The sequence below is a fragment of the Mobula hypostoma genome, chromosome 20 (assembly GCF_963921235.1).
Source record: "Mobula hypostoma chromosome 20, sMobHyp1.1, whole genome shotgun sequence".
Classification (NCBI taxonomy): Eukaryota; Metazoa; Chordata; class Chondrichthyes; order Myliobatiformes; family Myliobatidae; genus Mobula; species Mobula hypostoma.
In genome coordinates, this window is record NC_086116.1 from 13,254,118 (window position 1) to 13,268,251 (window position 14,134).

Below are 14,134 nucleotides of genomic sequence, written 5' to 3' on the forward strand. Positions count from 1 at the left end.
AAACTGACATCAGGTTTTCTGACCTAAATCCAAGATTCATTCCTCTTGTTCCCCCACCTCTCTCAAATGAAGATTGAACTGTATGTGATTGTATATAAGATGCAATGTAGGCATTTCATAACCAGTACCTTTGAGTAAGCACAATGCTAAGATTCTCAGAAATATATTGTGTGTATATCCAGAAGTCAGCAAACTTTTAGTAAGCACCTCAGGTATTAATACAGACAGTCAACAAATTAAAAATGTCGAACTTTAAAACAACACTGGAGGGGACATGAATTAAGGTACTGAGGGATGGTATTGTTATTGAACATCCAGGGCTACTGGATGATTTACTGTCATTCTGCATTTCCTGCATGGCAGGTGTTGGTTATTAATGCTAGCTTGGTTTCAGCTCTGCTTCACTAAACACTGGCTCGATATTGTGCTGCTGAATGTGAGGAGCCAGCTGATTATTGAGACTGCAGTTCTGGCCCATGGCTGAAGAAGTCCTGCATCAAGGGGCTTTTACTACCAAGTTCTCAGCACAGGCAAAGCTAACAGTTGTCATTAACCATAATTACCCTTTGTACCGGTGAGCTGTCTTCTTGAATTCTTGCAGCCCACAAAGCTCCCAGGGTGCTCCAGGATTTAGACTAGGGGTTCCCAACCTCTTTCATGCCATGGACCAATAGCATCAAGCAAGGGCTCCGTGGACCCCAGGTGGGGAACCCTGAGTATCAATATGTAAATATTGGGGCACTCCGGGGGTGGGGGGGGGGCATAGTCAACACAGCATTCCTGGCAGCCCGTGTTATTTATTGTTCTTGTTTTAAAAATGCATTCGTGGGATTATGTTGGGATGCTCAAGTTCATTTATTGTTACATTTTAGCTTGGGTTATACAGTTATTTTCTTGTGCATTTGTGGGTCACCTTGACTGAAACCAGCGTGTGTAGTAATCACCTACTCTGTCTGAATGAGACTGAGCAGTTCTCTCCTCAGGTCATAGATCCCAGTTTGTTTTTGTGTTTATCACAATAAAAATGGTCATAGAGTTAAATGAACATTCTCGTCTGTCATCATGGACCAAATACTGACTAGAGTATATAATCTGCACTAAAAATATGATAAATGGAAGTTTTATTTTGATTTTGATGAATTTTCTTTTCACTTTGTTATCTGGAAGATATTTAAATATCTGTGGAAGCTCTGGATGCAAATATCTCTCCAGTTGAGTTTTTCATGTTGTTAGCTGCATGCTGCATATATGGCAGCAGTGTTCTATCACTGAAATGTATTTGAATGTCCTGTGTAAATGCTGACCATCTCATAACCTCACGCCTCCCTACTGTGTCAGCCACTATCTGGCCCACCTGCGGAAGATTATTCATTTAATTATTTATTTGGCGATAAGCCATTCTAGTCCTTCAGGCTGCACCGCCAACAACCCCCAATTTAACCCTAGCCTAAGCACAATGTCCAATTAACATACTAACTGGAATGCCTTTGGACTGTGGGAAGAAACCAGAGTGCCCAGAGAAAACCCACATGTTCCATGGGGAGAACACACAAACCCCTTACAGAGGATGCTGGGATTGAACTCTGAACTGCAAGTTGGACAACGAAGCCATTGTGGGAACTGCAGGGCATTACAATGCGTATCAGTCAGCATGACGGTATGACAGCTCCGAACTCCAAGGCCCTGCGCTATAATACCATTGCACTAACCGCTACGCTACCGTGACGCCCTGCAGTTCCCTCAATGGCTTCATTATCCACTCAGAACCCATAAGACTGGAATGGAAGCAGGTCACCGTCGGTCACAAGAAACTACTGCTAAAAAGGTGCAAATGCATGATGTGCACGCTTGACCCCACAATGAGATTTATACAGAATAGATGGAGAGAGAAGTATGAAATGCTGATTTTTTTTATCAGCTCTCTGTGTCAGTTATTGACTTATCATGTTGCTGAGACTGTGTGAAATACACACTTACATTATAACCCTGCTTCAGTTTGCTCTCTTCTTGCCCTTGTCATAGGGAGATCAACTGCACCAGATTGAATGCTATATCAATGAGTCAAAGATTGAACCTGGTCCCTTCCTGACTGCATATTCCTCGATAACACTCTACCATTCCTGACTCATCAAGCCACCAATTAACAGACATCCCACCCTGCAAAAACTCATTTCAGGGAGGTAGCACCATCAATTTGCGGGAGACTTCCGGGAGAGGTGGGATGTCTGCAACAGGGTAGCTCCTTAGCAGCTTGCCAGCTAGTTTAAATAACGTTAGCTATGCTAATGAATGAATGACACCTGTTAAACTCACCTCAACACATCTTTTACAGTCTTAACCCACCATGGGCAATAGAAAAGTCACTGTTGCAAACAGTGCAGCGAGCAACACTGTCATTATTTTGACCCCTATTAGGCAGGGGTACACTTTAGGGTAGTCTGGGGTGATGTATGTTTTATATATTTTTGGAACACTCTGCCATAGCGCATGCGCTCTCTCTCTCTCTCTCTCTGTCTCTCGTGGTCGTTCTCTCTTGCTTTCGCTCTCGCTTGCTTTCTCTCGCTCTCTCTCGTGCTCGTGCTCTCTCTCGCTTGCTTTCTCTCGCGCTCGCGCTCTCTCTCGCTCGCTTGCTTTCTTGTGCTCTCTCTCGCTTGCTGTCTCTCGCTCGCTTGCTTGCTCTCGCTCTTTCTCACGCGCGCTCCTCTCTCTCTCGTGGTCGCTTTCGCGCTCTCTCTTGCTTTCTCTCGCTCGCTCTCAAAAAAATTGATTTCCGTGATATTGTATATAATTTGCGGGCATCAGGGAGCCACTATTCAGATGTGGGAGACTCCCAGAACTTCCGGGAGAGGTGGGATGTCTGAATTAATATGCAACTTCACCAATCAATTAAGCTTTAGAATTGTCATACTTTAAAGCTTCTATTCCAGGGCATCTTTCTGAGTTAAGTCTTCACATGTTACAAATCTCCCACTGTAGTTCTATTAAACTGGCAGATTGGCTAAAAAGGTTTTCATTAGACAGGTTTCACTTTGCAGATCCCTGGAGGCTGTAAGCAATGAGGGCTGTATATAAAGCTGTACTTTATCAAGGCTATTTACCTGAACCAACTGTGGCAGATAATCTAACAATTCATCATTGAGAATGGTTCCAATCTGCTGGACTGCTGCCTGACGAAGTTCTTGATCTGAAAACCTTAGAGTGGAAAACAAAAGGTACATCGTGAGATGACGAGCAACCCCATTTCATTCCCTTTGTACACAAGAGTACTATGTTACAATCAAACCTAATTTTACCAGAGAATGGATTTAAAAAAAAGCAAACTATGTCCTCTCAAGATTAATATAAACCATTCATTTCAGGTAGTTTGGAATTTGTATTAAATTTCTGTTCCTTTAAAGAGGGACTGCATGCAATACACACAAGTGCTTCAGTCCTGAATTGTTTCAGATATTGGCCTGAAACGTCAACTGTACTCTTTTACATAGATGCTGCCTGGCCTGCTGAGTTCCTCCAGCATTTCGTGTGTGTTGCTTGGATTTCCAGCATCTGCAGATATTCTCTTGTTTGTGAACAGGTACTGTATGTCTATCTGCTTAAGTTTTACAATGGCTTGCTACCAAACTAGCCAGTATGGAGCATTTTGTTCATACGATTTCATGTAAAATTATTTCACTAGCTGGAATGAACAATGATAATACACATCTAGCAAAGATTGTTTTAAGCTTCTAAACTAATCCATCAGGTAGACTCATGGGACATTGCGACAGGCATTGTTTGCTCCCTTTCAGATCTGGGATCAATAGGCTAGCAAATAGGGTGGACAAAGAAAGAAAAACACACGGGATCTGAGGAAGAGGGAACATTTGTTTCCAAAACTGGTTCAATGGCAGGAAGTAAAGGGTAGTTATTTTCATGTGAATGAAAGGCTGATACCAGTGTGGTTCTACAAAGCTCAGAAATGAGTTTCTTACTTTGTGTAACACATAGTAATACTTTTGACCTGACTCCAGATGCCATGATAAAGAAGGCTGCAAATTGTACGTGAATTGGCCTTGTGGTTGACAATGAGTGCAGGAGCCATAGACTGCAAGCAGGTGTCAAAGATCTGTTCAGCGATACAATAAAAAGCTATACAAAAAAAAGGGAAAATGAAATTGAATCCGGAGAAATGTATTTGGCAAGGTGTTTAAAAAGGTATATTCCGAGGGAAGCTTCCTTTATCAGCTGAGCTGTTGAGAGTAAGAACAGCAAGTTTTTTATTGTAAGTAGGCAGGTCACAGCTTAAGAGCTGTGTACAGTGTTGGGCATTAACTACAGAAAAGATTTGAGTGCACAGGAGAGGGTGCTGACTGCATTTACAAATAAGTGGCCCAGGACTGGAAAATTGTAACTAAAAGGAAAGACTGTATGAGCATGGCTAGTACTTGCACTGTGTACTGGCTTGGTGACAACTTCATGAAATCTATTCTACTATCTGAGATCTTGATGGAAAACAATAATGAAACTGATAGATCCATTTTGACCCTTAAACTTGCTTCAGGCATTGTGAAGTTGGATATAATCTGCAGTGTAATTTATGGAGTCCATGGGAACAGTAAAACAGACTCAAGCTGAGAAATGAAACCCCAAAGTAAGCATGAGTAGCACTAATTAGCGTGGAGGTGATACTCAATTGCAGTTGTTAAAAATCTGCAATTGTAAAATAAAATTCTGCATTCATACGAAGTAACAAGGAAGTAGAAATGGGATAATAATGCAAATATTCTTGCACATATCGTGAAGGTAATGTGATTATTAACCCAGAAGGAACAATTATGGGAAGTATCATTGAATCAGAACCAGGTTTATCATCACTGACATATGTTGTGAAATATGCTGTTCTGCGGTAAAAGTACATTGCAATACAGTACGTTCTATAATGTACAATGAGATATTGTATATATCAGAATCAATGTCACTGGCATATGTCGTGAAATGTGTTAACTTTGTGGCAGCAGTACAATGCAATACATGATAGATGTAGAAAATACCCCTGTAATCGGAATTACAGTAAGTAGATATATGGATATTAAATAGTTAAATTAAATAAGTAGTGCAAAAACAGAAATAAAAATGTAGTGAGGTAGTGTTCATGGGTTCAATATGCATTCAGAAATCGGATGGCAGAGGGAAAGAAGCTGTTCCTGAATCGTTGAGTGTGCCTTCAGGCTTCTGTATCTCTTTCCTGATGGTGACAATGAGAAGACGGCATGCCCTGGGTGGTGGGGGGGGGGAGGGTGGGGTCCTTAATGATTTGAGGCACTGCTACTTGAAGATGTCTTGGATACTATGGAGACTAGTGCCCATGATGGGGCTGACTTGGATACTATGGAGGCTAGTGCCCATGATGGGGCTGGCTAATTTTACAACTCTCTGCAGCTTACTTTGACCCTGTGTAGTTGGCACCCACCCCCACCCCTATACCAGACAGTGATGCAGCCAGTTACAATGCTTTCCATGGTACATCCGTAGAAATTTGTGGGTGTTTTAGGTGACATACCAAATCTCCTCAAAATCCTAATGAAATATAGCTTCTGTCTTGCCTTCTTTATAACTACATCAATATGTTGGGACCATGTTTGGAGATATTAACACCCAGGAACTTGAAATGGTTCACTCTTTCCACTTCTGATTCCTGCATAAGAACTGGTGTGTGTTTCCTTGCCTTACCCCTTCTGAAGTGCACAATCAGCCCTTTGGTCTTACTCACATTGAGTACAAGGTTGTTGCTGAGACACCACTCAACTAGCTGGCGTATCTCGCTCCTGGACACCCTTTCATCACCATCTGAAATTTTGCCAACAATGGTTGTTCATCAGCAAATTTATAGATGGCATTTGAGATGTGTCTAGCTACCGAGTCATGGGTGTAAAGAGAGTAGAGCAGTGGGCTAAACACTCATCCCTGAGGTGCGCCAGTGTAGATTGTCACCAAGGTGGAGATGTTATTTGCAATCCATACAGATTATGGTCTTCAGGTTAGGAAATTGAAAATCCAGTTGTAGAGGGAGCTGCAGAGGCCCATAGGCCCAGGTTCTGTAGCTATCCTATCAGGGCTGTAGGAATGATGGTGTAAACTGCTGAGCTGTAGTCAATAAACTGCATCCTGGCATAGGTAACACACACAAAATGCTGGAGGAACTCAGCAGACTAGGCAGGATCTATGGAAAAGAGTACAATCGACTTTCTGGGCAGAGACCCTTCAAGCTCTGATGAAGGGTCTCGTCCGGAAGCGTCGACTGTACTCTTTTCCATTGATGCTGCCTGGCCTGCCGAGTTCCTCTAGCATTTTGTGTGTGTTGTTTGGATTTCCAGTATCTGCAGATTTTCTCTTGTTTGTGGTCCTGACATAGGAACTTGCATTGTGCCGATGACCCAAGGCCATGTGGAGAGCCAATCAGATAATGTCCGCTGGAGACCTACTGTGGCAATAGGCAAATTGCAATGGGTCCACGTCCCTGCTAAGGCGGGAGTTGATTCTGGCCATGACCAACCTCTCAAAGCACTTTATCAGCATAAATGTGAGTGCAACTGGACGATAGTCAAGGGCAGCTCACACTGCTCTTCTTGGGCACTGGTATAATTGTTGCTCTTTTGAAGTAGGTGGGAACTTCCGACTGTAGCAATGAGAGATTGAAAATGTCTTCAAACTCCCCTGCCAGTTGGTTGGCATAAGTTTTAAGAGTCTTACTGGGTACTCCATCCAAGGAGACTGCCGCCTTGCGAAAGTTCACCCTCTTGCAAGGCAGCCTGACATTGGCCTATTGGCCTCTGAGACAGAGATTACTGGGTCACTGGGTGCTTCAGCCTTCATGGACCATTCAGACTTCTGATGGTGGAGGGGAAGAAGTTGTTCCTAAAATTTTGAGTATCTGTCTGCAGGCTTCTGTACCTTCTCCCTGATATTCGCAATGAGAAAGAGGCATGTTCTGGGTGGCGTGGGTCTTTAATAATGGATTCTGCCTTTCTGAGGCACTATCTTTTGAAGATGTTCTTGATTCTGATTAGGTCAATTTCCATGATGGAGCTGGTTGAGTTTACAACCCTCTGCATCTTGTCCATTTCTGAGTATTGGCCTCTCTCTACTATATGGAGGTACTCCAGAGCATGTCTGTCTTAACTGACCTGTAGAATTAATGAGGACAATGATAGTCAGTCTCTAGTGTTACAGGTCTGTACAGACAAGGAACTTTGGGATGGGAGGCCTTTCAGCCCTCTCAGGCGTTTCTGCCATTAAGTAAGGTCAGGGTTGTTCTATAGTTCAATTTACCTTCCATAATGCCATAACCTCATAATTTTACAGAACATGGCACAGCTAACATGGATGGTCACAGTCTTTTCCCCAGCGTGTGGAAGTGTAGAACCAGAAGGCATAGGTTTAAGGTGAGAGGGGAAAGGTTTAAAGAAAACCTGAGAAGCTCAGTTTTCATACAGAGGATGTTGAATATTTGAAACAAGCTGCCAGAGGAAGTGCTGGAGGTAGGTACAATTACAATAGTTAAATACATTTGGACAGAGAAGTTTTAAAGGAATATAGACCAAACATAGGCAAACGGGACAAGCTTAGGAAAACTCTTTAGACAGCATGGCTAATATGACTCTATAAGAACAAATACCTGCTACTCTCAGTGTTAACAACTTCAGCTTAATCGAGTATTGATAGACTTCTGTGTGGCAGGCACTCTCAGCCCTGTACCAACCTGTATGTAAAGAAGCGCTTTGTGATATCACTTTCCAATGGCTTTGTTGTAATTTTAACTTCATGCTGTCTTGTTTATGAGGAAACAGTTGTTTTCTGTATTTGACACTTCTATCACTTCATACTCATGTCAGGAACTGCAGAGAAGGCTTGGTCCAAAAGCAGAGTCGTGGAGACAATTTAGTGGTGAGCAGTAACTTTGATAATCAACTGCAAAATAATAAGCCATGAGGGGCCACAAAATGAGAGAGAACAAATGCTAAACTCAGAGGCAACAAGGTAACTGAAGGCTAGGAGCAACTGGTTGAGGCTGGCTGGTTCGATGGGTGAAAAGGGACTGTGGATAAGAGCAGGGTATAAATAGGCTACAGATGATGACTTGGAAATGAGCTGCGGTGACGCCTATTACCTGGGTCGAGACTGGAAGGTGCCTATCTGTGTAGGCTTGACAGGAACCTCACACCTCCCCCTTCACAATGGCTGGCACCTGACAGCCCAGGATGATCCAGATGGGGCTGAAGGAGCTTTGATGGGCACTGGATCCAAGATGAAACTGGATGGCACCCAAGATCTCACCTCTGGGCTGTACCCTTCCCAGTGGACCAAGTGCTCCACGCGCCATCCACGATGACGTGAGTCCATCAACCGGTGAACCATGTACAGTGGACCACCTTTCGCCATCCGAGGCTCTGGAGGTGCGGGCTCCATTGGGTTGAGTGGCCCATGGAAAACAGGCTTAAGACAGGGCACACGGAAGATGGGTGTGACCCGGATTGGCAGTGGCAGCTGAAGATGGTAAGTGACCGGATTGATGCGATGGGTAATCTTGAAGGGACCGATGAACTGAGGCAGTAGCTTGTGAGGGTCGTGCATGGCCGCAGGTCTCTGTTGGACAGGAAGACACAACCCCCAAGTAGTTTTGCTGGGCTCAGTTGGTGGTTGGCCTGGTGGCAGTAGGCATAGTTGGCAGCCAGCATGGCACCATCTGGAGGAATTGCACTGGGCACATTGAAGGCAGGCCATGGCACACTAATATACATCTGCTATCATGTTGGACAACAGAATTGGCATTGCAGAAGATCAAGGGTTCCCCATGTGTCTGGATGGGTGGAGAGGGGTGGTCTACTGGAACACCTCAGAATGCATGGCTTCTGGCATATGCATGCAGTTGTCAGATGTGTCAGTCACAGCATACTCGTCCTGCAGGACCTGGGGGAGCTGATTCTCGAAGTCCCAGATGATTGTGGCAAGGATCTGGGAGGACGGGATGATGGGTAAGAGTTGATCTCTGTTTCAGCTGGGTCGAACTGTCATGACGGGACATCCACTTTAGTGTTCTTGGAGCTGGCTCAGCAGGAGATGATGAATTTGAATTGCTCAGAGGGCCCTGCGAGCCTGACAGGCGGTGAGTTGATGGGTTTGTTGGATGGATATGAGGCTCTGGTAGTCAGTCCAGATCAGGAAGGGATTGGTTTTTCCCATCAGCTTATTAAATCGACTCTCAGAGTTCACCAGTGCTCATGTGCAAAGACTGTGTGCATGTTCTGACCATCCCAGACCACAAGGGACCTCCATCAATGGCCGTGATGCAGAAGTGGTGAGAGATAGGCTCAGCAGGGAGTTCAAGCTGCACACATAGTCTGGTCCAGAAAGTTAACCTGCTGCGCTGGAATCCACCAGCGCCTCCTGTGTGCGTAAAGCGGTTGGTGTGTGGAGGTGGAGAGAGAGAGAGTTGGGCTATGGCGCTGGAACAAAGGGCCAGTGTGGAGCTTACAAAATAGAAGACTCCTTGTCTCTACCTGGTGGTGCCGTTTCGCGGACACAGTGCGCATTTGATGTGTGGGTGATTGGCGGCTGTGCAGTAAGCACACAAATTGTTTTTCCACTGACACTCATGCTCTTAGGGGGTTAAGGGAGCTCTTCCTAACAGCCTGGGTTCTGGACGCATTGATGGCCCTGCAGCTGGACCTGATTCTGGGAATGCAACTGGGGTTCTGGATGCTGCTCAAGAGGGTCATTCCAAAAGATATTTGTCAACTTGAGGGGGCCAGAGTGATGAGACTATCAAGATCGGTGGGCATCTCCCAACTAGACAGCTCATCTTTCGAATGCTCTGAGAGGCCGCGATAGGAATGCACAACAATGCTTCTGCATTCCAGCCATATTCCGCCATGAAGTCCCTGAATTCCAAGGCGCATTCAAGCGCAGAGCATGAGCCTTGACATCGGCGAACTAACTGATCCACTGTCCCCCTTCCATTTCCCGGATGGTCAAAAACTTGGTGCATCTCATCGGTAAACTCACGCACTGGGATTCGGGGCTTAAAGGGAGGAAAATGTATTTGCATAGGGTTCCTATATTGAGATGGAGAGTTGGCTGAGAGTGGCGAGCAGATGGTCAATGATTTCCTGCTGCTTCTGGATCACGTGCTCATGTTGACGGATGACTTCCTTTATGCAAACATACTCTGCTAGGTCAATTGTGGGTTCACTTAACCTGTCAGGTAATGCAGAGGAGGCTTGACCCAAAAAGCGGAGCAACGGAGATGATTTAGTGGTGAGCGATAACTTCCCTAATGAACTGCAAAATAATAAGCCCCAGGAAGTCTCAGAATAAGAGGGAACAGACATTACACTCACAGGTAACAAAGTAACTGAAGGCGAGGAACAACTGGTTGAGGCTGGCTGGTTCATAGGAGTGAACAGGGACTGCGGATGAGTGCTGGGTTTAAATAGGCTGCAGGTGATGTGTTGGAAACAAGCGGCAGGTGACACCTGTTAGCTGGGAGGTGCAGGCCTGACAACTCCCACTCCACCTTCTACTCTCAATGGGGTGCCGTCTATTTTGTACATACCATTGTCAGCCCTTCATCCTTCATTCCTTCCTACCAATCACATTCTGCCTTCAAGATGTACACTCAGTGGCCACTATATTAGGTTATGTGTGTTACTGTCTCCTTCTTGTAAGCTTGAGCAAGTCTGGCCGCTCCTCTGACTCTCATTATCAAGGTGTATTCACTGTCAGACTGTTGCTGATGGGATGATCCGTTTTTCACACCATTCTCTGTGAACTCTAGAGACTGTTGTGCATGAAATCGCAGGAGATCGGCAGTATCTGAGATACTCACACCATGCTGTCTACCCTGAGCAATCATTCTGTGGTCAAAGTCCCAAAAATCACATTTCTTCCCCATGCTGATGTTTGGTTTGAACAACAATTGAGCCTCTTGACCATACCTTCATGATTAGATATTGGCATTCACGAGTAGGTGTACTGGTGTACTCAATATGTAGCCACTGAGTGTATAATGGCTATACACAAGATCGTGATGCTTCATATTAAGAAAACATAACATCCAGTTGATCTGTGTGCTTATCACTTCCTGTCCCTCAAAAGAGAAAGAATCAGTCTCTGATATACATGCATAAAGATAAACTCACTGAAATATAAATGCAGTGGTGGTAAAACTCTTGAAAAGCATATCCTGGGGCCGGCTGGTGGCGCAACGACATCAGCGCCGGACCCAGGAGAGGAAGTTCCCGGGTTCGAAACTAGTCGGGTCTGCTCCCGAATACGCTTTCCATCCGTGACAGGTTGAGTGTCAAGACTGCAACTCGACCTCGTAAAAATAAAGGGGAAATACTGCGAAAATGTCTGTGTGAAGAGTGGCACTCCACACAGTCTCTCCCGCTCCGCGCCTTGTAAAAGCCATGAAAAAGACATCATCACGGACACACGCATGGACACGCAGACACACGCACAAACTCGCACGCACGCAGGCACATGCAAAAAAAAGAAAAGCATATCCTGTAGCAAATATAGAGTGGTTGTAAAAGGCCAGTATTAAATTAGATTAGATTAGATTCAACTTTATTGTCATTGTGCCGAGTACAGATACAAAGCCAATGAAATGCAGTTAGCATCTGACTAGAAATGCAAAGAATAGTGTTATTTACAAAATAACTGCGAATAAAAAGTAAGTGTTACAGCACACAAATATAAAAGTGCTGAGGCAGTACAATATGGGTGCAATACTACTTAACGCTGTGATGTGAGGTTCAGCAAGGTCACAGCCTCAGGGAAGAAGCTCTTCCTGTGCCTGCTGGTGTGGGAATGGACGCTCCGTATGGGGGTACAGAGATAGTGAAAGATGAATTAAGCAAATGATCAGCTTTTAGAGCAAGCTGCTCATGTCTACCCTAAGGCTACTAACCCTGGTGTAGCATTTAACACATATAATGCAGCCACACTGAACAGTTCACTTGTCTCCCTTTATCAGGGTTACCCAACCTGGGGTCTTTGGACCCCTCAGTTAATGATAGGGGTCCATGGCATAAGAAAGGTTGGGAACCCCTGCTAGATGGTGGTGTGATATGGTACAATAATGACTGATATACCTAGAGTTCTTCAGTCAGTTATTATTTATGGAGCCAAATCAATGGTAGTGATAAATGAGATCATGATTAGAGTTTATTTTATGAAAGATTCAGCTGTTACGATGTGCATATGTCTGTGGATTAACAACCCAGGAAGTAATCCAAGCAGGGCCAGTTCCAGACAGCAGTAAGGGTGTCTCTCAATGCCCAGTGCTCTGTGAGAGACAGGTTAATAAAGATTGCTTGTCCCTCTCAGGATTGCAAAGCAGAGTGCTTGCTGCTATAGTCATCAATGATACCTCGACACTGACGCAGGTCTATCAGGATTAGTCAATGTTGTGTCATACACTACAGAAGCAGTCCCTTCATCCTATCAAGCCCGCAACACTTATCAATGACATATTTACACTAATCCAATGTAATCCCATTTCTATCCAGCTAACATTGGGACAAATGAAATAAAATGAAGTGAAATAGACTTTGCACATCCTGCACATCACTCCAGCTGCCTCTGTCACTGTCAGGATCATGTTGTGGTACACCCAGAAATTTACACTCAGAATGGGGAATACCAGAAGGATATGTTAAAAGAAGAAATTGTGGGTCAAAAATATATAGACCAAACAATATACCAAGCAATAAGTGTCGAGAAACATATCACTGCGACTAACATTAATTGTAATTCTTTTAATTTGTGTATAAAAGAAAGCGCAAGTTGTCTCAAACTGAAATAATGTTGCCTTCAGTGGAAGTAATGAGCTGGTTGTTCTATGATTATAAACATTTCTGATGGGCATTAACAGTGGCCAATTGCACATGATTCACTAAAGTTATATGATTCTGAGATTAGAGAGGCTGATTAAAGCAACATTTGTAAACTGATAGCTATCCAATCATTGGTAGGTCAGTGAATGAATTATAACCGCCTACACTGACGACTACACTGAGGATCTGACTGCCACCCGATGTTGATTGTTTCCCTTGTAGTATAAATGAGTCAGATATATAAGAGCACTTCAAATACTACTTAATGGGGAGTTTGTGTAAAGTAATTTGACTCTCATGGGTAATTAGAGGAATGTAGGTAGCATAGCATAGATGGATAATTGTCCCTGAAATTGTGTGGAGCAATTGAAGATTTTAGCTATTTGACTTTGAAGGAAGCTCACCTTGCACAAACATGTTTTCATGCCAAGAGCTTCCAATTTGATTCATTTTCTGCCTGATTTGATTGGTTCATGGGTTGGTGGGTGTGTCATCTGAGGAAGGATAAAGCAGGCTGGGCCTCTACTCTCTAGGGTTTAGAAGAAAGAGCACCAGTCTCATTGAAATATGCCACTCTCAGTTTGGGGGGGCAACATTTCATATTCCATTTGGGTAGCCTTCATCCTGATGGCATGAACATCAATCTCTCCAACCTGGTAATTTCTTCGCCCCTCCTCCTTTTCTCTTCCTATTCTGAATTCTGGCTGCCCACCTACCCTTCTCTTCTCACCCACCTATCACCTTCCACTGGTACTCCTCCTCCTTCCCACTCTCATCTCCTATCAGAATCCTTCTTCTTCACCCTTTTACCCTTCCACCTTTCACCTCCCAGCTTTTCACAACATTTCCCCCCAGCCACCCGCACACCTTCCTCTCACCTGCCAGCTTCTACTCCTTCCCTTCTCCCTCCTGCTTATTCCGGCTGTTCCTCCTTCCTTTTCAGTGCTGATGAAGGGTCTCATTCCGAAACATTGACTACTTATTCCCCTCCATAGATGCTGCCCGACCTGTTGTGTTCCTCCTGCATTTTGTGTTTGTTACTCTGTATTCCCAGCATCTGCAGAATATATTGCAGACATCCCACCTTGCAAAAACTCATTTCAGGGAGGTAGCACCACCATCCTTGCCCTTTGCAACCCCATATTCCCCCCACCCTGGTCGACCTCCAAGAGTGTATGTATACAGAACATTTGATTATGAAAGAGCACAACAATTTATTTGATCACATATTGAAACTATTTACACACACACACACA

General features: G+C 44.3%; 1 protein-coding gene across 8 annotated transcripts in view; it reads right to left on the minus strand.

The window, feature by feature from the left end:
- The window catches only part of LOC134359336 (phosphatidylinositol 3-kinase C2 domain-containing subunit gamma-like), a 285,734-nt gene that overhangs the window by 139,793 nt on the left and 131,807 nt on the right, over nt 1–14,134 (minus strand). For all 8 annotated transcript variants that reach the window (XR_010021088.1, XM_063072428.1, XM_063072427.1 and 5 more), the window contains exon 17: nt 3,099–3,192. Coding sequence is in view for 7 of the 8 variants with exons in the window: in XM_063072428.1 (XP_062928498.1) it covers nt 3,099–3,192 (94 nt within the window). In the remaining variant the exon portion in view is untranslated. The remainder of the gene's footprint in view (nt 1–3,098; nt 3,193–14,134) is intronic.